Below are 22180 nucleotides of genomic sequence, written 5' to 3' on the forward strand. Positions count from 1 at the left end.
CTTCCTCGCAGCTCCTCTGCCGTTTTGAGGCGCTGCTTACAGTCCCGGGTGCCAATCATGTGGTCGCCCCCGCAGATCAGGCACCTGGGGCTGCACTGGTGCTGCTCCGTCGGATTTTGTTCGCCGCACTGCTTGCAAGCCTTGGCCTCGGGAGTCGGGCAGACATCTGCCCGATGGCCTTGCTGACAGCAGATGTAGCATACTTGTCTTGTCGGTAGGTACGGGTAGCACCACATTTCGCCACCATAATAAAGGACTTGTCTGGGAGTGATGGGGCCGTCGAAGGTTACGACCGCGGTGCTTGATTTTTTCCCAGCATGCGGGCTGCAAGGATCTTGACGCCTTGCGTCCTGACGCGTCAATTTGCTTTGAGTTCCTCCGGCGTGGTCCCTGGGTCCACCCCGTGGATTACTCCCCGCTGCGTGCCTTGCGCCCCCGCAACGTGAGCGTTGACTACCTAAGTGCGGTCCCCGAACGTCAGCCGGGTGATCTTTCGTAGAACCGGAGCCGCTTCCTCGCTGTCTGTGCTGATGATTATGATGTTGGATCCGCTACGCAGTCTTATAATCAAGTCTTCTGCCTTGCATCTCGAGCTTGTGACCGCGACGACCGCCCGAGCGACTTGGTGCGTCTGTAGATTTTTAACTATGAGCCCCTTCGGTCGGAGCACGATTTTCAGGACGTCCTTCGGGAGCGGAGGTAGTCCTCTCCGCATCGCTTCTCCCCGCAGCTGGCGCGCCAACTGCGCTCCTCTCCTCGGTTAGGCCTAGCGTCGCCGTTGCCGCCATATGGCTGCTTTTTCCGATATCTCGTTGTCGCCTTTTTTGCCTTCTAGACATCGCGATTTCCCAGTCCTGGCTTTCTTTTTGGGTCTGTAATCTTGTATGCGGGGTGCTGCCTCTAGGGTCTTGGTTGCCTGCCTCGAACCTGCCTCGGTGTTGCACGTGGTTGGGCTCGGCGGCGTCAATAAAGTCTTCTTCCATGGTTTCTTAGATTTCTGCTGAATTCCTGGCTGGTCCTCTAGCTAAGGGTTTGTCTGCGATATGGTTGGTGTGGCGGGAAATCGTTCCGGGCTATGTACTCCTCGGACCGAGGCCGGGGATGCCGCGGAACCACGTACTCGCGTTAGGCTTAGCTGGGCGGCGGACCGCGTTGAAACTTCAAATACCAATAAAATCCAAAATATTGGACCCACCGGCTTGAAAGTGGTATTCTCGTGGTTCTCTTCGGTTCCGATGTTGGTTCCAAGCAAGATTTCGATGGTACGGTGGGGTTTGAAGGGTCGAAAAGTCGAAAATTTGCGGAGTTCATGCAACGCACGTCCGCTCGCCTCAGCTGCTCGCAGCCGCCCATTATCTATCCCATTATCTATCCGCCCATTCTTACCGCCCATTATTTATCCCGTAATACTCTTAATGTTGAGCGCGGGCGGCACTGCGGTTCACGAAGTAAGCGCGCAGATCAGAAGGGATGCGGCGGCGTCGCTGTCGCTACTATACGTAAAGCCATGCAGAAGTAGAATTGGCGGCTGCGTGGCATCGGGTTAGGTCACGCCGCAGGGCGCGGCGACTGCGTTCACAAAGTGAGCGGGCTTATGCCTTCTCACACTTCAGCAGCCCTAAGCGTCTCTGCGGGATTTTTACGACCGTGCCCTGCCTGAGCGATGCGACTGCATGAAATACTTCGGTTTTGCAACATTGTAGTCAGCTCTGTCTTCGGGCAAGTGTCAGCTGTTTCAAGATGTAAAATCTGAAAATTTAAAACCACCATGCGGGCTCCCACCAAAGCAGCTAACAGTAGAGGAACCTAGTGCAGGCAAGCAAGACTGCCTAGGTCGATAAACTACATGGAGTGTATACCTATTTCTAGGCAGTGTTTTAATCTAAAAGAAGTCTTTTAAAATTTAACATGTTCTGTCCGGGCCCCTTCGACGAGCGGCTGATGGGTTAAATAATCTTCACAAAGAAATAGTCATTTATTTTTGCTGACACGCACAATCATTTTTAACAACATTAAAAAGCTGATATCTAATTTGTCTTGCGAAGTAAGATAAGATCCCAAACAGACGGCAAATTCTGCGCCTCCGACGACTCACTGCCGTAGTGCCTTCGGCATTTGCACTACGGAGTTGAGCAGGACGATGGGTGCAAGGGCACGTAGATGAAAAACAGGTGGTTTTTCGAGACCTTTCTTTTTGAGTTTCCGTGTGTGGATATTGTTTCAGGGAAGGAGACAATCCATGCTATGATGTTCTAACCAGACACTGAAACGGGCAGCGTCATTCAACCTTCGAGAAGCACCAAAAATAAAGGGAAACAGCAGAGTCCCTGAACAGGACTTTGTCGGCATTCTAGATATTTCCAAGTGTACAGACGTAGAGCGAAACGGCAGACACGCTCGATATCAATACAATAAAGCAATAACATTGCAGCGACCGATATAGAGGCGTTGTTTAAACGTGGTACATCGAAAGAAGTTGGATATTTGGGTGTGTCTACTCTAAAAAAATTTCGAGAGCAACCCTGTGTACACGCTGAAGCAGCTAAAACAGGCGTTGGTAAATGAATTACCCGAAATATGCAAAAGCAGCGCTGACAAACTATTGGACGCCCACGCTTAATCCAGCCGTAGGTGACCCATAGACCAGTAGACCGCAACAGAGATTTCAAAGAAAGAGGGAGAGCAAACGCACAGTGGCTCTTGTGCAAGCGACTGAGCTTGTACAGGCTTAATGTCGTTGAGACCAGCTACAACCTATGGTACTTAAGGAGCTTCCACTACGCCATTGAAAGACAACCTGCGGCGGAGATGATGGCTCCCACCAAAGCAGCTAAACTTAGCTTTGACGCTAGGGTGTCGGAGAATGCATTGATATATCGGACAGTGGTCGACAATAATAATAATATTAATAATTGGTTTTTGAGGAAAGCCAATGGCACAGTATCTGTCTCATATATCGGCGGACATATGAACCGCGCCGTAAGGGAAGGGATAAAGGAGGGAGTGAAAGAAGAAAGGAAGAAAGAACTGCCGTAGTGGAGGGCTCCGGAATAATTTCGACCACCTGGGGATCTTTAACGTGCACTCACATCGCACAGCACACGGGCGCCTTAGCGTTTTGCGTCCACAAAAACGCAGCCGCCGCGGTCGGCTTCGAACCCAGGAACTCCGGATCAGTAGCCGAGCGCTCTAACTACTGAACCACAGCGGCGGGTGGCCGACAATGTTCACTGGGTCGTGTTCAGCGAAATTTTTGAGCGACATATCTGTCGTGTCCAAGCTAAAAAACCTGGTGCAGGAGAGCAACACTGGCTAGACAGATGCAATCCATGAAGGCTATAACTATTTAAAGGCTGTGTTTTAATCCAAATGAAGTCTTTGCAAATTTAAAATGTTCAGCCCAGGCTTTTAAGAGAGTTAGCTCTTACTCATCCCGTTTCGGGATATTGTGGGGTCTCTTACCCCCCTGAGATCACAGCGCCATCTGTGGCAGCAACTAGAAAACAGCACATCTCGCATTGAGGCTTGTAGCGCCATCTACAATAGCACTGTAGATGGCTGCCATTAAAATTGGTTGTTCCCTCCCATCCCTACCTACAGTGTGTTTGAAGAAGGACATGGATGATCCCAAACTATCGACATCTTACGCCGTAGCCGAAGAGGATTTGGGAAATAAGTCCAAGAGATCAGACATACTCGGATACCTCCGAGTATGTCTTATCAATTCTAGTAAACCAATCACCTAACGCCCGTTAATGTAATGTCTTAAAGAGGGTGGCGGCCTTTTTTCGGCGAGCGGCGGCACTTAGCGCGCACCCCTCTGCCAAGAATGACGAAAAGTAAGCACCGGCGCCCTTTGTTGTTCGAAGCGTCTCCACACTCTGCGCAGGAGACAAAGCGGATAGAGTGCCCTGCTTCCGACCTCCATAAACTTTCACCTATAGCAGCAGGCATGAAAAAAGACGGAATGCGGAAGGTTCAAGGTCACGCTTTTTCGCTGCCTACCATCCTTCATTTACTAAAATTTCATATTCAAGACGCCGGCTTCTCCGCTTATTTCTGTCAAGATTGCTTGCATACCCCATCTCTGAAAACAGGCCTCACAAAATCAGCTCTTCTATGTGCTTGCCCAGGGCTATAAGCCATGTAGCTGCGCTCAGTGTGCTGTCGCTGAAGAATATATTTTTGGTCCTCTGACACCTGTCGCCTGTAATAGCTTTGCGCTACAGTATTCTGTCTGGTTTGTGCTCGAGGTGTTTTGTCATGTTTAGCATCTCATGGACAGGTTTTGTACCAGATAGGATTTCAATTAAGCAGGTGGCTTTTGTACGAGCGCCGTACTTTGCACCTACATTGAGGCCCAATGCAACTTAAATTCAATATGTTATGAATAGCCAATTAAGACGCAACAGACATATTTATTTACTGGCTGCTGAACTAAGTTGCAAGTGGCACGACTTCTGTCAGAATCTGAACTTTTTCGTTTACCCTCGATTTTACCTTTCGGCAACAAATAGCTTACGAAGTGACGGAAGCGAAACGTTGCATGGAGTCGAATCGTTCGGGGGCGCATCCTCTTAATGATCCTCTCAACTTCGTTTCCTTCCTTAATTTAGAGCTTGTTGCTTTGACGTCGTTTGCCGCGTTCATTCCCCGCATGTGGATTGCATTGGCCGGCAACCATATTAAATTGTTAAACTCGGAATAAAATGCTTGGCGCTCGTATCGAAGTAATTCAAATCAGATAAAATATAGTTTATTTGCACCAAAGAGATAGAGAGGGCTGCATGTAAACGCTGCCTGTACGAATGGCAGCTTGATCAAAGCCACAGCGCCCTGTTACAAGGCGGCTTTAAGCAAAGGAAACACACACAGAATGCATTATTGACAGATTCTGAATCACACGCACAAATTTTCGATATTTACATCTGCAATGAAATTATAACCAAGGAGTAAAGCAATAATAATGCAATGCAATGCAAAGAAAAACCCGATGGGATAGTTTTGGCATGAGTGCACATAGTACTGACATATTTCTTTTTTGGCTTGTTGATACGATCAGTGTTGGTAGGGTGAACGGCAGTTTTTCCATAATATAAATAGTGGTGTTAAAGCATATCATTTTTCTTGGAGATAACCTCTGAGAGTTGTTTTGCACCGGGGCTGAATTTCAGTAAATTCAGGGGAAAACCTCTAATCCCAGCGTGGGACAACAAAGAACAAAATTTGCGTCGCAACGTTCACTGCTTGCCACCACGCCGGCACTGTATATGGGGCCAATAGCTCGCAGACCCGCACCCGACACTACCGTAGAAAATTGCCACACACAGCACACGGTGAGGCAATAAATTTTGAAACCCTTGGTAACAGTGAGCTCAAGCTCCATAAAAATGCAGACGTTGTGTGTTATTTAACGCTGGAAAATAAAAATTGCTTTTGAGGAAAGGAAATGACGCAGTAACTGTCTCTCATATAATGGTGGACACCCGAACCGCGCTGTAAACAAAAGGAATCACTGATAAGGCAATCATTTGTAAATGATATTCCAGAATAGACTATACTCACACTATCAATCAGGTCCGAGAAATGCGCAAAATATAACCAACCCGTATATGTAATATTTATTGATTACCAAAAAATAAACACTTGACTCGGTGCAAAAATCAGCATTCATGCAGGCTTTGTGGAAACAGGGTGTAGAAGAGCCTTACTAAAAATACGGGAAGATATCTATAGCAACTGCACAGCTAAAGATGTCCTCCTAGAGTCAGCAATAAAATTACAATAAGGAAGCACGTCAGGCAGGGAGACACGATCTCGCCAATGCTTTTTACTGCCTGTTTAGAGGAAGTATTTCGTGTCCTGAATCGAGAACAGTTGGGGATAACTGTTAAAGGAGAATACCTACATAATCTGCGATTCGCTGAGGACATCTCCTTGGTGAGTCACTCATTAGTAATGAGTTGTCAGTGTTATTCTGTGTCCTTGGCTTTTTAGCGCTTGTACGCTCAGCACTAAGGAGAATAATTGCAAAGCATGATCAATGAGTTACACCGGCAGAGGAGAATGGTGGGCCTAAAAATTACCATGCTGAAAACCAAAGTAATGTTTAACCGTCTAGAAAGGGAACAGGAGTTCACAATTGGTAGCGAGGTGCTGGAAGTGGTAATGGATTACGTCGTCTTCGGTCAGGTAGTGGCCGCTGATCCGGATCATGAGAGGGCAACAACTAGAATAAGAATGATGTGGAGCGCATATGGCAGGTTCTTTCAGACCTTGAGGGCAATTTATCAATATCTCTGAATTAGAAAGTATGCAAGACTTGTATATTACCGGTACTAAACTATGGGGCAGAAACGTGCAGGCTGAAGAGAAGGCTTCAGCTTAAGTTAAAAATAGCGCAACGAGTTACAGAAAGAAAAATGATAGGTGTAACGTTAAGAGACCGGAAGCGGGCACAATGGGTGAAGAAACGAACGCGGGCTAATGACACCCGGGTCAAAATCAGGAGGAAAAATGTGATTGGCCAGGGCATGTGATCTGGAGGGAAGACAACCGCTGATCCTTAAAACGGAGTGAATTCCAAGAGAAGGCAAGCGGCAGAAAGGGGCGGCAGAAAGTTAAGCGGCGGATGACGTTAAGAATTTTGCGGGCATACTGTGGGCGCAGCTGGCAAAGAACAGGGTTAATTAGAGAGACATGGGAGAGGCCTTTGCTGTGCAGTGGCCGTAGTCTGATGGTGATGATAATAATGAAAAAGAACAACGGAAGAAAGAAAATTATGAATTTTTTTTGGAGGGGAGTAATGATGCAGTAACTGTCTCATATATATCGGTGGACACCCGACCAACCTCTGGCACCAACAATTGATTTACCCGCCACCTGGCAGGGTGGGCGCGTTGCCTCCGCAAGTTTGCGAAACGTACTCAACATTACAGACGCCAAGCTGCCTCTAGTTGTCCGATATACCACAACTTTAGCTCTCTAACGAGGTTAAGCAGTAGTTGAACCACAGTTAGTTTTTTCCCACTCAAGACAACTAATCTTGCGGAGAAATGCTGTGAGGAGGCCGCGCTAGAGGCTTGAAAAGTCTTGAATGGGCTTTTGGGCGCCGGTCGATGTAGCTTGTTACATGCGGTAATTTGATTTTGCCGCTTAGAATGCAAGGTACCTGTTGTGTGCCTTTACAAATTCATATAGAGAGCGCGAAACGGCCAGTGAAATTTATTTCCGCTTCTTTATAGCTCTTCACACGTAAATATTGCTGCGTAAAAACGAGACATCAGATATATGTTCTTCTGCTGAAGCTTGAAAGGCGAATAGCTTTTTCTTACTGATACGCATTATTTCATTATAACCCATTTTGTTATAGAAAACTTTCACCGTATTACATCGCCGCAAAGGCTATCATCATGTCCCGAAAAGCATATTTTTAAAGCTTAGTAGCGGCCATGTGTCTTGTATAGTATGACACTATAAGGTGGAGCATTCCGCATTTCTGATTAATGCCGCATGTGAAACTCGAGCGCCGCGAGAAGTTTGGAGCTCACGTTCCTGGGGGTGCTTAACTCCTACCAGGAGCTTCGGGAGGCCCACTTCGCGAACCAATACACGCGGCTCATAGAGACGACCCGCGGGCGCTTCCTGCTAAACCGCTTACACATCCAACACGATTGCACTCTCGAGGAGGCAGAGCGTATTCCAGAACCCTGGCGCCATATGTTCTGGGTCTCCCCGCTCCCCCGTGACATGGGCACCTACATGCACGAAGACAGACGACAAACGCGGGCTCGGGCTCTTGCGAGAAAATAGGGTTCTCGACCCTGTGTATACTATGTAGACGTAGCAGGGCCATTGCCAACGGGATTTTACACAGCCGCTTTCGTTCACCAGGAAATTCACGTTTATGGACTCTCCTTCCGAGCCCAGAATTCAATGCGAGCTAAGGAAGTAGCGATAGCGCTTGCTGCCGCCCACGCCAATTCAAGAATCATCATCGCGGACTCCCGAAAAGCAATTGATCATTGCTTGAAAAGGGAGATCTCCCCCTTAGCCACATGTATTCTAAGATGGACTGCACCAGTCCAACACCGAAAAGAATCATTTGGGCTCCTGGCCAGCAGGGCTTACGAGCTAATTAGTCCCCTGACGCGGCTGCCCGAGCGCTTACTGATCTTGCTCCTCATCCCGGCTCTTCTGGCTCGGAGACAAACCTGCCGCTGCTGCGGGTCAGGGAATTCAACACATTATAACGACAAGCACGGCCTTTTCCCACATCCTGCAAAGAGGTTCTGTAAAACGGAGGAGCGAACTTTAAGGCACCTGCAGACAGGAACTCTATACTCTCTCCTGCAATCATGAAGCATTGCGATCCTAACACGTATGGACAAAGCAAGCACTGTGGGGAGACCTGTGATATCTTCCACATGGCGTGGGCATGTGCTCAAACTCTCCACCTCCCCCCTTCCCCTACCCGCTCCCGAGAGCCATGGGAGACTTCCCTCCCCAACTGCTCCTAGCTTGACTCCCAAAGGGCTTTGCTGAAACGGGCGTGAGACAGGGCATCGTCATGCGGTATCAAGGACAAGAGACGCCGCCCATGTAGCAGAGCCACTCTGGGGCTCCCAAACTCTTTTCCACAAAATAAAAGATTTCACCAGCAGCCACGAGTATCTGCATTGCGTCGCCGAAGTTGCGGCTCCCCGGTCTCGAGCACGAGCGCTCTGGACCTTGCCACGCACAACTTGTTTCAACATTTGCCCTCTTCGAAGCCGATATCGATGCAACCACACACTGCTGAAACCCGTCGTCTTGTGCGACCGATTGAAAGTTAGAACAGGTTAAGAAGATAAGGAAAGCAACCTAAATGTCCCACTCCCGACGGACACTTCAACTGTGCCTAAAGGGGAGTATGTAAATGAGCCTGCGATTGAAGGTGGGAGTGGATGAATTAAATTAGAATGAAGTGCCACAGTGAAGGCCTCCAGAACAATTTCGACAACGTGGGTATCTTTCAAATGCACTAAAGTCACGCAGCAGACAGGCGCCTTCTGCGTTTTGCATACTGTCCGAAGTACGCGGAATCGAACCCAACCGCGGCGGCCCCATTTCGATGGCGGCGAAACGAAGAAGGCGCCCGTGTGCTGCACATTGTCCGTTCACGTCAGAGATCCACAGGTGGTCGAAATTATTCTGGAGTGCTGCTGCTAGCGGAGAGAATCGAGGTCGGGTTCATAATTCGGCAGGCCTGCGAGACGGCTCTTGGGCTTCCGCACAGCGCGTCCTGGGAGAGGCTAATGGCACTTGTTCACACCACTGTGTCAGAGCTGTGGGAGCTGCATCTGGTCTACCAGTGCGGACGACTCACTGGCACTAACTCTGGAACGGCCATCCTATGCAAACTAAACATGTGCGAAGAGCTCCCAGATAGGGACTCGAAAATACGGATACCAATCCACATCAGAAAAGCTATTTTGATTAAACCGCTACGAAGGCCGACGCACGGCGGAGGGTGGTGCCCTACACGACAAATACTGCCGACACGCCAATGCGGCATGAGTGGATGCAGCGGATTTTCGACAAATACTAAGAAGCGTTTCACTGGCCGTGTGAACGGGTACCGCTCCGTCCTGACGCTTCCACCTGCTGCGACACGACAGAGGAAATGGCGATGGCCTTAGGTGTAGCAAACACCACCCGCTGATGTTATATTTAGTGACCCCAAAACGGCCACCCGCAATACGCGAGGGTCCGCATCACATCAACCTCTCTCCGTATCCTCCAAAACACTCCCCTGAAATTACAGAATTCGAATTGATCTGGGTCCCTACCCACTGGTCTAATCCCGAGAACGAGGCGGCTCACGCACCCCAGACGCCGAGATTTTGTGACCGTGCAGTGAGCACGCCATCCAGCACAAATTTCACAAGGGAAGGGTTCATTTCATTTCATGACCCCACACTACTTTAGGCTGCAGAGGTGCGGATATCCTACTCCCTATAAATTCTCAACAAAGGGGCAGGAAGTTACTTGGCGCAGGCTGCAAACAGATCAACATCATCCCCAGCCTGACTACGCCCACTGCAGGGCAAAGTGCTCTCCCATGTCTTTTCAACTAACCCTGTCTTTGGTCAGCTGCGGCGTCTGTATGCCCGCAAATTTCTCAATCTCATCCACTCACCTAACTTTCTCCCGCCATCTGCTACGCTTGCCTTCTCTTGGAATCCACTCCGGGATCCTTAAGGACCAACGGTTATCCTGCCTTCGCATTTTACGCCCTGCCCAAGGCCACTTCTTCCTCTTGATTTCGACTAGTATGTCATTAACACGCGTTTTTTTACTCCCCCACTCAGTCCGCTTCCGGTCTCTTAACATTATACCTATCATTTTTCTTTCCATAGCTCGCTGCGTTGTCTATCAGTTCAGTTGAAGCCTTTTCGTTCGCCATCAGGTTTATGCCCCGTAGGCGAGCACTGGTAAGATACAGCTGTTGCATACTTTTTACTTTATTGTTATTGGTAAACAGCCATTCATGATATGAGCAAATCTGCCTTATGCGCTCCACCCCATTCTTATTTATTTCCCTCTCACGATAAGGATCAGCGTGCACTACCTGCCCTAAGTAGACGTATTCCCTTACCACTTCCAGCACCTCGCTGCCAATCGTGAACTGCTGTTCTCTTGCGAGACTGTTGAACATTACTTTGGTTCTCTGCATGTGAATTCTAAGACCAACCGTTATGCTCTGCCTGTGTAACCCATTTATCATGCTTCGCACCTTCTCTCCTGAGTGACTTAACAAAGCCATGTCATCAGCGAATCGCAAATTATCCATGGTAAAACAGCGCGGAAAAACACGAGGATGGAACAAACACGACGAAGAGGGCCCAGCTTTCCGTACTTCTGAATCGCAAATTACTTAGGTACTCTCCATTAACTCTTATCCCTAACTCTTCCCAATCCAGGCCTGAGAACAGCTAATCCGCCCACCTAACCTTCTGCCGCCCCCTGCTACTTTTGCCTTTTCTTGGAACCCACTCCGTTACCATTAAGGACAAGCGGTTATCCTGCCTTCGCATCGCATGCCCTGCAGAAACCCATTTCTTCCTCTTGATTTCGACTAGGAAGCCATTAACCCGGGTTTCTTCGCTCACCCACTCTGCTCGCTTCCGGCCTTTTAACATTACACCTATTATTTTTGTTTACATAGCTCGCTGCGTTGTCTTTAACTTAAGCTGAACCCTTTACGTTAGCCTCCACGTGTCTGCCGCGTAGGTGAGTACCAGTAAGATACAGGTGTTGTATACTTTTGTCTTGAGGGATATGGTAAACTGCCATTCATGACCGCAGAGAACCTGCCGTATGCGCTCCACCCCATTCTTATCCTTCTAGTTAATTTCCTCTTATGATCCGGATCAGCTGTCACTATCTAGTCTAAGCACAGGTACTCATTTACAACTTCCAGCATTCGCTACCAATTTATAACTTCTGTTCTCTTCCTAGACTGTTGAACATTACTTCAATTTTAATTTTAGACCCACCGTTCTGCTCTGCCTGTCTAACTCATTCATCATGCTTTGCAGTTTATCTCCTGAGTGACTCATAAAAGGAATATCATCAGCGAATCCCAGATTATTTAGGTACTCTCCATTACCTCTTATCCCCAACTTTTCTATATTAAGGCCTCGAAGTACTTCCTGTAAACAGGCGGTGAATAGAATTGACGAGATCGTCTCTCGCTACCTAATGTCCTTCCTTATAGGAATTTTATTGCTGACTTCATGGTGGTCTATAGTAGCTGTGAAGTTGCTATAGATATCTAACAGTATTTTCACAGTAGACACTTATACACTGAAATTCCGCAATGCCTGCATGACTGCTGAGGTTTCCACTGAGTCAAATGCTTTCTCGTAGTCAACGAAAGCTGTGTGTAGGAGTTTGTTATATTCTGCGCATTTCTCTATCAACTGATTGGTAGTGTGAATGTGGCCTTTTTTGTAATATCCTTTTCGAAAGCCTGACTGATCAATTTGGTTCATTGATGTCTAATGTTGCCCTGATTATATTAGCGATTACCTTAGTAAATACCTTGTAGGCAACGGACACTAAGCTGATCGGTCTGTAATTTTAAGTCTTTGGCGTCTCCTGTCTTACGAACAAAGGTAATAGTTGCGATCATCCAAGCTTCTGGTACGGTCAAGGTCATAAGGCATTGCGTAAACAGAGTGGTTAGTTTCTCTAGCACAATCTCCCCTCCGTCCTTCAACAGATCTGCTGTTACCTGATCCTCACCAGCTGCTTTCCCCTTTTTCATTCCTCCTAAAGCCTAATTTACTTCCTCTTTCGTTATTGACCAAGTGACCCATTCCTGTGCTCTACTGCCTCTCTGAGCAGCGAAACAGTGGGTCCTTGTTCTCGCCTAACGCATTGCTATTTTCGCGCTGTGTAGCTTCATTTGCGGCCAGGTAGGGGACTTTCTTTGGGCTCGAATTGCAGCCGCAGATTGTGTGGTGGCGCCGGCTAGACGAAAGAAAGTTCCTTGTTATGAAATTGCGGATTCCTTTGCGGTTCTGCGCGATAGCCAGGAGAAGCCGAAGCGCCTTTCGAACTCTGTTCATTACGCCGTCGAGCTAGGAAGCAAACGTGAAAGTCAGCAAATAAATCGTTTACGATTCACAGCAGTAGGACTCAATCACTGCTTAACAAAGGGGTAAGCGGACATGCCTACAAAGCCGCAGGACAGCGCTCCATATGTCAAACTTCAGGCCTGCCTTCGAGCTTCATTTTTTTTGAGCTTCAGCAAGTGAACTTCCACGTACTCGGAAGTAATCTAGAGCACATGTCAGGAGCATGGAATTCAATACGATAGCAAGGCGGGCGAGTTGGTGATACATAGTTGAAATTATACAAAGTCCCCGTTTTTTGCGCTGTATATTTTCAAAAGGAGCATGGAACCACAATTCCCTCTATCGTATCGCTAGAAGGCGGGCAAAGAAACTGAGGTTCTTATCGCAGAGTTCTGATTATCTTTTGGAACGGTTAGACGAGACGAACTACGAATGAGAAATAAAGAGGGCGGAAAATCCTATTTCCAGCTGTGTCGCCCGTAATATGCCATCGAGGCGCCACGAGCAAAGAATTAATAAGGACGCTTGAGGCGGAAAATCTTTACGGTTTACATCTCTTGGAGCCAGACTGTAGAGAATGGACGCCACATTGCAGCAGCATTCTGCACTGCGGGCGAGTGGGACAATTGCACCGTGCCTGAAGAAAGGTACCGGATAATTCGCTCAGAAAATAGTCAAGTATTCACATGCACATTTTAAATTTCATTTTGTTTAGTTTACATATGCCTCTTCTAGAGGTCGATGTGAAATGGGAATCTATAAGCAGACAATCTGCGTTGGAAACAACGTTTGTATGGCGAGAAAAAGCACCTTAAGCGATGCACACAATTCTGATACAGTTTTCTTGATTTATTTGTAAAACTTAATATCCAGATTGCAGACACTTAGCTCTACTTTTGAACAGTTCGCAACAGCGCCCAGTAGAGCATTCTAGTTTAAAATATAACTCGAAAAGCCAAACGCTGAAACTATAAATCCAAAAGAATTAACTTCTAACACTGACAAAGTTTCCGGTTTATAGACACCTTTACTTCTGTTTAGGTTTAATGAATGCAGAAAGGGAGAGCTCACCTGAAAGGAACGCGATATTTAAGTGGCCTTGTTTAAAAGAAATATGGACCTGTCGTAAACTATGTCTTCCTTCTGACGAGGATTGAAGACATATCCTCCCAATGAAACCACTTACGCAGTTGCGGCTTGAATAGTTTGAATGCACAAATTTCGCAGCTGATTCACCAGTCCGCCGAGACGGCTAGAATAAGAAAACGCACCCTCCGGAAGCTATATTTAAAAGGGAAGTGGTGAAAAATATTCTGCATATTAACTTGCCCATATTCTAGTTATGGGTTAATTTTATGAATAAACTGCATAACACGATCGATCATACCTTTAGGAATGTCATATGAACGAGGTGAAGCTTGATAGATACAGAGTAAAAATTGTTTCAGAAACATGCAGACATAGCTAAAAATTACATTCCTCTATTTAGTCCTTCCCTTTTTTTTGCTTCTGTAGCTGTATTTGTGGGTGTTCCTACAAGCGCTAGACATTCAGAAGAATAGGATTCTTATGGTGAACTTGTCTGCATATTTATGCATTATGAAAAGAAATGAACTAAACGCATAGTTTTTATGAAAAAGTTTGTGCGCTAAATGGCTATTTAGCCGCACTCAGTTGTATTATACGAAGTCCATTAAATTATGATTTAGATGAGGCATTACTCTGTGCGGATGATAATACTTTTAACCCTGTTTCCTGAAAATGCTCACTGTGTGCTTAAATATTTTTTAAAAAACAATTCCTAGCGCAAAATTCCAGCTGTGAAATTTAAACAATTTTCTGTAGCCTTTTAACACATTCAATTTGTGAGAATTTCTAGAAGTTACTTCCAGCTGTGAAATTTAACCACCTGGCTCGTTTTCATAACTGTGGTTTATAGTGCAAAATATGAGACTTCTCTGGCCACAATGCTGACATTTGTTGTTTGTTCTGCAATGACCAACACAGCTAATCATCCGGCAGTAAATGTTGACAGTGGCTGAGGGAGCTTCATTGTTTTTCCTGATTCCCCTGGACAACTGTGCTTCCAACGTAACCTGCGCTTTGCGAATGGCCTGTATTTTTCTTTTAGTGTAAGATATTATTGCTTCATGTGTTGTGGTGGGGATTGTTTCATATGGAACTATGCAAGAGTGAGATCGCAGATTGTGGGAACGCTACTATGAAAGGGGTAGGTCGCTGCTTTGGGCAATATCAGGTAGTCTGTCCAACATAGCAAGATCAGGGCACATCTCTTCAAACCCGAACGCCAGTAGCCTCGTTGCTCGGAGTTAATTGGCGATTGTAATCTCGAAATCCAAGTTGTGACGATTGAATACCGAATGAGTTTGATTTGAATCTTGCTCTAAAAACCTGCGCATATTTTGGTGCGATTCTCCTATATTCTAGTGAAGGCTCATTTTGCTTCCACATAAAGGCTGGCCACAGGGAAGGTTCTGTATACTCCACACGAAAGACGCAGACCTAGAATATGTACGGGATATGATCGTTTTAGCTGTGATGACCTCGCTGAACTATCCACTACCCACCCAAAATCTATTTAAGAGCGTACCAGAGAGTGATTCATTCGTTCAAGACATATTCTAACAGGCACCCAACGGTTTTCTGAGAACATTTTAAAAATATTTAGAGTATGGGAATCTTTTTACATTTAAGTTGAAGGACGCAAGAATGTGAATTTTCTTTTAAAATTGTTTAAAAACTGGTTCTCAGTTTACTGGCAGTTAGCTTTCATTTAGGTAGAGCGTTGGGCTCGTGTGTAACTTTCCTTGAGTGAAAGCAGAACTGTTACTGTTTTGATCGGGAAAACAAATTTATTTTTTCTGCCCAGATTGCCAGTTTCTTTATTTAGAGCTGTATCTGTCTCTCATAAGTTGACACAGTTGAGAATGTACATGAAATTTGAAGCAAATCAACGTAGACAAAATATAGCATGGAATTATTTTGGCTCTTCAACTCGCTTTCACGATAAATAGCGCAGCCTTTAAAATACAGCCCTGAGGTAAAGCATTCTCCCGTAAAGAGTTCCTTGATAGTGTACAATCCTGGAGTGCATGAATTGAACGGTTGGACCGACAGTCGTTTGACAGTTCAGTATTCTGCTGTGAATGCCGAGGTCTGCTGGATAAGATATGATTCCAAATCTCCAGGTTGAGACGTAGGCTTTTAGCATATCACAGAAAATCGCAAGACAACATCGGCGGGGGCAGGTCTGCTAGGTCAGGTAGAATTCCGAATCTCCAGGTGGAGTCGTAGGCCTTTTCCATATCAAGAAAAATCGCAAGACAATATCGGCGGGGATGGGCCTGCTAGGCCAGGTAGAATTCTAGATCTCCAGGTGGAGTCGTAGGCCTTGTCTATATCAAAGAAAATCGCAAGAAATCAGCTGGGGTACGTCTGCTAGGTTAGGTAGAATTCCAAATCTCCAGGTGGAGTCGTAGGGCTTTTCCATAGCAATGAAAATCTCAAGACAACATCCGCGGGGGTAGGTCTGCTAGGTCAGGTAGAATTCCAAATCACCAAGTGATGTCGTAGGCATTTTCATTTTAAAAAAATCGCAAGACATCATCGGGGGGGGGGGGGGGGGGGGTGAGCACGTAATTTAACAAAGTATACTGTAGGGCCAGTTGGTCAGACATGCTTAACAAAAACCTATCCTTAACACGGGACAAAGAAATGCGACAGGATGGTGCTCTTCCTCTCCTGTCCTCTTCTTTCTTCGTGCCGTCGTAACAAATACGTTTTTTCAAGGTTGAGTACGTAAGGCATGCAGGGTCGGACATAAATGTTCATGTACGCCCCTTCTCTTGAGTTAGGGCACGTGCTGGAGTTGAAGGGGAGAATTCATTGTTTTGTAGGAATTTCACTGTTCTCTCTTCGGGTTTGCATTCTATGGTCTTTCATTATAATTTGTGCTCTGACCTCTACTAACATTTGTCGTTCTGTGAGAAGGAGAAAATCGTTATCTGATATTACACCACACATATTTATGAATTACCTGTGGACATTCACGGAGACATGGACGTCCCCAGGCAATAAAGTATTTGTGAGATTTTAGTGCTGCACATTATTTATTTATTCACTGAAAATGCTCCAAGAGATCCCCATGATTGAGGGTACTGCATACAAGAGGGCGGTGAGCCTGTCACATATATTGGTAATTTGAAATCAATATATGAACGAAATTGGTTTAGAGAAGACGACGAGGACGACAATAAGCATGACGTGTATTAACCGGAGAATAGATAGGATAAAGAAGATGTATTCGGTAAGGTGGGAACAGATGATTTGTAGAGAAGAGAAGATGAAGACGACAATGACAAGGATGACGGGTACCAACGCCAAGGGTATAAAAGCGCGAGGGAGAGCGTGGAACAGGGGGGGGGGGGGGCAGGGGGGGAGAGAACAGAGAAGCGCAGGTTCCGGCGGGTGAGCAACACCTCGGCTGGAAGAGAGCAGTGCCGGCTACTGCTCCGGTGAACACGAGTTATACGCGTCGCACTGTGGACTTCCTGCCGTTCCTGAGCCTGTTCCGGGGAGTCAACGAGAGACGCAACCACCTGCTACGGCCAGGGGTGCCTCCAGCGCTTCTGCTACCCATCTGGGTGGTGCCCACAGCGCCAACATCACCAGCATCACCTCCCCGGGCACTTGGACTGGGAGCTGGTACCACGCCGCCAACGACGCCGCCAGCGACGTCAGCCTGAGCAGTTCGGACGCCACCTCGACGCTGGCTACTGGACTCATGCAACGCTCCATCAGCACCGAACCGTGAGCACAAACGCCGAACGCTTCTAGTAGAACGCTAGTAGTAGTGTTCCCGGGTCGTGTGTATTGGTAGTCTTTGTGCTTTGTGTTGGTTTTGTTAGTTTTTGTGCTAGTGTTTGTGTCACGTAGGGTGCATTAAATGTGCGTTTATGTGGGTACACATGTCGCCTAGTCCATTCTCTCAGCCCGAGTGTCCTCCGTGGATCCCTGACAGAGCCAACACAAGAAAATAAAACACAGTTTAACTACAAAAGCACAAAAACGTCGGAGAAAGGTTAACAGAAAATGCCGTAAGTGATATTGGTAACATAAACACTAAAGGCCACCGCGGTGGCTGAGTATGCGTGGCACTCGGCTGGTGAACCGAAACACGCGGGTTCGATCCCGGCCGCGGCGGTTTGCATTTCGATGGAGGCGAAATGCCACAGGTCCGTGAACTGTGCGATGACAGTGCACGTTAAAGCACCCCGGTGGTCGAAATTTCCGGAGCCCTTCACTACGCCATTCCTCATAGCCTGAGTCGACTTGGGACGTTAAACCCTCTAACCAAATCAAACCAAACCAAAATAAACCGCAGCAGGTTGCAATTCATCAATACAAAGTTGAAACGAGCTGAAAAACAACAAAAAGCACGAACAGAACGTCGGAGAAACAGAGAATAGGGCAAAAATTGATCTTACAAATAATAGCAGTCCGTTGAAAAAAAAAACAGTGATAAAGGAAACAATGCATGGATGGAATAAAAAAGTGCGCATTAAGTTAAGCAGTCAATATGCCTTTGTAAAATTATGAAAAATTTCACGATCAGTGACACTTGTAACACGTGAAAGTAGGCCTTCCGGTCGACTATCGTGCGTGGTATGAATGAATGCTTGTAGTTAAACAAACGACATGTCAAACGTTTAACTTTAAGGGATGATCGCATCGCTCCGAGATGGGAGCAGCTAAACAAAAACGGTCGTCACGAAAGGCTGAGTCATGGTGCAGCTTATGAAAAAGTGAGACTATCGTCCAACTTTACGGCGGTGGGATAATTCTTCTTGTTCGGTCCGCTTATTAAAGGCCCTGAGGCTGGTATGGCATGGGTAATTGGAGAAAATGTAATTAACTGCTTGGTTCTGCAATCATTCAGTCGTATTTTCAATGCAAAAGCCTTAGATGGCTCATCAACACGCACGCGCGGCGTCTCCAAAAAGTGGAGGAAAGCGAGATTTATTGCCTCACGGAAGGGTAGGACGCCATCAAGGGAGGGAAAATGCGAAGTGTTAACCGGTAACAGCCTATGCTGGTACTTGCAACTGCACCAACTACAAAGTAATAGAACAGGATTAAAATAGAATTGAGAAGGAGTTGGGATAGAGTTAGAATACTGTTGGGATAGAATTGAAATAAAATTTAAATATAAATAATTGTAATTGGAAAATAATTGAAATACAGATGGAAGAGAACTGCAATGCTTTTGCATTACTCACACGCAAGTTTTTTTAAGTGCCACTGGTATTACTTTAGGAACGCTTGTATAGGGCGCAAGTAACCGCAGCGTATTCGATTCTCTGTCGAATGTGGGTGGTATATGCACGTTTATGTAGTAGCACGGAGCTTGCTTTTGATTGTTTTAAAGAACCTAATTGCCGATTACCGGACGCAAAAGTAAAGTTAATATGATGGCTCCATGTTTGTTCTGAATGAAGAAGTAGTCTGGGGTACTCGTGCGGCGGCTGCCTATATTTAAAAAAAAATGGAAGCACCTAAGCTCCTCCTTAAGGGTATGACGCGATAACGTAATGCGTCAATTGCCATCAATGCATAAGGCGATTGTCTACTTAACATTCATAGATCCCTGGGAGTCATCATACCTCTCCTGGCACAGTGGTGCAGCGGTTAAGCGATATGCTACTGTCCTGCGTTGGCAGGTGCTCCCAACGGTGGGCCTTGTGCAACCAAGGCTGCTCTTGCCGAGCGACCAATCATTAATTTAACTACCATCTGCAATAGCGGGCAGTTTGCTCGTCATCGGGTGGGCAGGTTCTGAAGCGCCGCAAGGATACGTGACCTAGATGGCCCACCTACATCCTACGTTGCTGTCTTTGGACCACCCTCCAGAGTTATGCGAGTGAATTTTCGCTCACAACGCCGACAACCCCAACGCCGGATTTCCTGGGTAACGCGGCATTCAACTCTATTGCGTTATAGTAAGTTGTTAGAATTTGAGACATTAAGTCAGTAAAAAGTATTAACTTTGTCTTATACTGAATTAGGGATATATGCCCAGTAGAGCACCATGATGATACCGAGTCAATGTTCGATAGATTGAAGGGCTTGGCTTCCGCGATCAAAGAAAATTTCGCTTGAAATTACGCAGTTGCAAGCGAACGGTCTGAATTGGGAAGCAATAGAGTTAGGTAAATTAATAACATTTTTTTAGGAAAATAGATGCCCAAGCACGCTTCCATATGGGGCGCCAGAATTTATACTTTTATTCATTTCTTTTGGAATACCCTCAATGCCTTTTTGAGTTTTATGTACTCAAGTGGGCAGTTACAAGCGGTATTCACAAGTATATATTTATCGGCTGCAATGTGAAGCTTCTGGAATAGAATAATGCACATGCCGCACACATGGCATAGACACGTAACAAATCAAGAAATAAGACGAGAACGGCAGTTGCATGTTAGAAGTACTGAGGTGGGAGAAACACTGCAGTAGAATAAATTTTGAAGATTCGTGTCTAAAGAAATGTAAGACCAAACCTCTCAGCAAGCTGGACAAATTTATCAACTGTTGACTCAGCTGTAATTTATGGGTGCAACTGATTGCTATGTCAGTCTACTTGTGCTAAAAATCGACATCAGGCGGTACCATTGGAACCAAAGATCTTGAAGGGTGAGTGCAAGCTGGTGTGGAGTTCCCCTTGAACGAGTAATGTGAGGATATTCTGTAGAGGACATAATTAAGGGGTCGGCGTAATTTAGCGCGGCTGCACAATGTGTGGAGGCATGCATAGCATAAAAGTTCTGTGGGTGAATGTGTACGACGATAGCAGTGGAAGATAAATTGCATGTCTTACCTTTGGACCATTTCACGTGCTCTAACATACGTACATCCAGTGTAAGGGAACCAGGCTATGTCAACATATTCCAAAAGTGGTCGGATAAATGCGAGCAAACTACAAATTTTGTATATTTTTGGAATTCCTTTTAGGGGATAGCAACTTGTTCATTGCTCTCCTGGCGGCGCTTTGAACATGCGTTGTCCAATTTTAGTAAGAAATAATCAGAACACAAAGTACCTATATTCAGTCCCACTTCGAATATATACATTAAAGAGTGCACACAATCTAATTTAGATAAAGCCCTTGTAGTTGAAGTAGAAACTAATTTTCTCATTTAATTCCAATCTGTCGTTTTTTGCACTGCTCTGCAAGGTTTCTTAAACAATTTTTCACTTTTTTAGTCATTAGCGTCCTTTAATTTTTTGCATAGCTGGCAACCATCAATGCAAGGGCGAATTTTCACTCGACTTTCATATCAAATGTCGTTCATAAACAGTGGGAACAACAGCGAAGCAAAAAGCATGCCTGTAGAGACTCCTGACAATACAGATTCTAGCTTCGAGGCATGATGATCATATTGCAAAAACTGATAACGGCATCAGAGGTAATTATATATCCACCACACCAGTGGCCCTTCCTATGAGCCTAAAGTGGAATTCCACGTGGAATGCTCAATAAAAGGCCTTCAATGCCACTCCCACACATGTGGGAATGGGTTCGAATCCCACTTCTGACACCATTATCGGCTGTGTTGGCCGACGAGTCAAGCTTGAGCCGAGTGTCACGGCACGAATCCTGCACGGTTTATTTAGCGGCAGCCTTTTATACACCGAAATGAGCCAACGCCCATTTTGCTTATCAGCTTGCACGCACGTCGCTAGACGTGATATGATAGGTTTCCAAGGGTGGCATCAATTTGTGACTGAATATTGAGGCACTGTGCAAAATCGTGAATAATTTGTACAAGTTATTTAGTCGCTCAACAAGCCACTGCGAAATCTGTTTTGGTTTCTGTAGAGCATGCTATAGGCTTGAGGAAAATTTTTTTATAAATTTTAAACAGGGTGCTCTAGTAATTTGTAACATCTGCATATGAGGGATACTGACCGATAATTAATCGCAGATAAAATTTTCTTATACTAATGCTCCGGAATGATATTTTCGACTTTCGACTCGTCAGGCAGCCGGCACTCTTTGGCTGATTTTTATTAGGCACAATTATTTAATGCTAGGCTCGGTATATCATTTGAAAAATGGATCCGAAATTCCACATCCGCGGTCAGAATTCTTGTTATCTAAGTTTAACAACATCGAATGTGCTCCCGCTTCGAAAATTGTTGTGGAATCTGTCAGCGCGTTTTTACATGCGCTTACTATGGTAAGATCAGTAGAGCCACTATCTTGTGTAAACGCTGACTAAAAATGCCGGTTGAAGGTGCCTGCCTCCCCCCCCCCCCCCCCCCATTAGTGGATTTTTCCTTACTGTTAAACTGCTAGGAACTTATGATTGTCATTACTTTTGGCGCCACGTTTTCATGTATTTGGCTGAAAGATGAATTATGGTTATTGACGGCCTTAAACTGAACCCTAGACGAAAGAAAATCCTTTACCCATGTGACAGCAAGAGGGTACATATTAGGCAATGTTAATTTTGTTAATAACCTGTCTTGAGGTA

At 45.9% G+C, this 22180-nt stretch overlaps 1 protein-coding gene across 1 annotated transcript in view; it reads left to right on the forward strand.

Annotated features, from left to right (window-relative positions):
• Positions 1–317: 317 nt before the first annotated feature.
• LOC144129631 (uncharacterized) overlaps positions 318–22180 on the forward strand; it is a 29488-nt gene continuing 7625 nt past the window's right edge. The window contains exons 1-2 of the mRNA XM_077663752.1: positions 318–442; positions 17304–17456. Of these exons, the coding sequence (XP_077519878.1) occupies positions 318–442; positions 17304–17456 (278 nt within the window). The remainder of the gene's footprint in view (positions 443–17303; positions 17457–22180) is intronic.

The sequence above is a fragment of the Amblyomma americanum genome, chromosome 1 (assembly GCF_052857255.1).
Source record: "Amblyomma americanum isolate KBUSLIRL-KWMA chromosome 1, ASM5285725v1, whole genome shotgun sequence".
NCBI classification, from domain to species: Eukaryota; Metazoa; Arthropoda; class Arachnida; order Ixodida; family Ixodidae; genus Amblyomma; species Amblyomma americanum.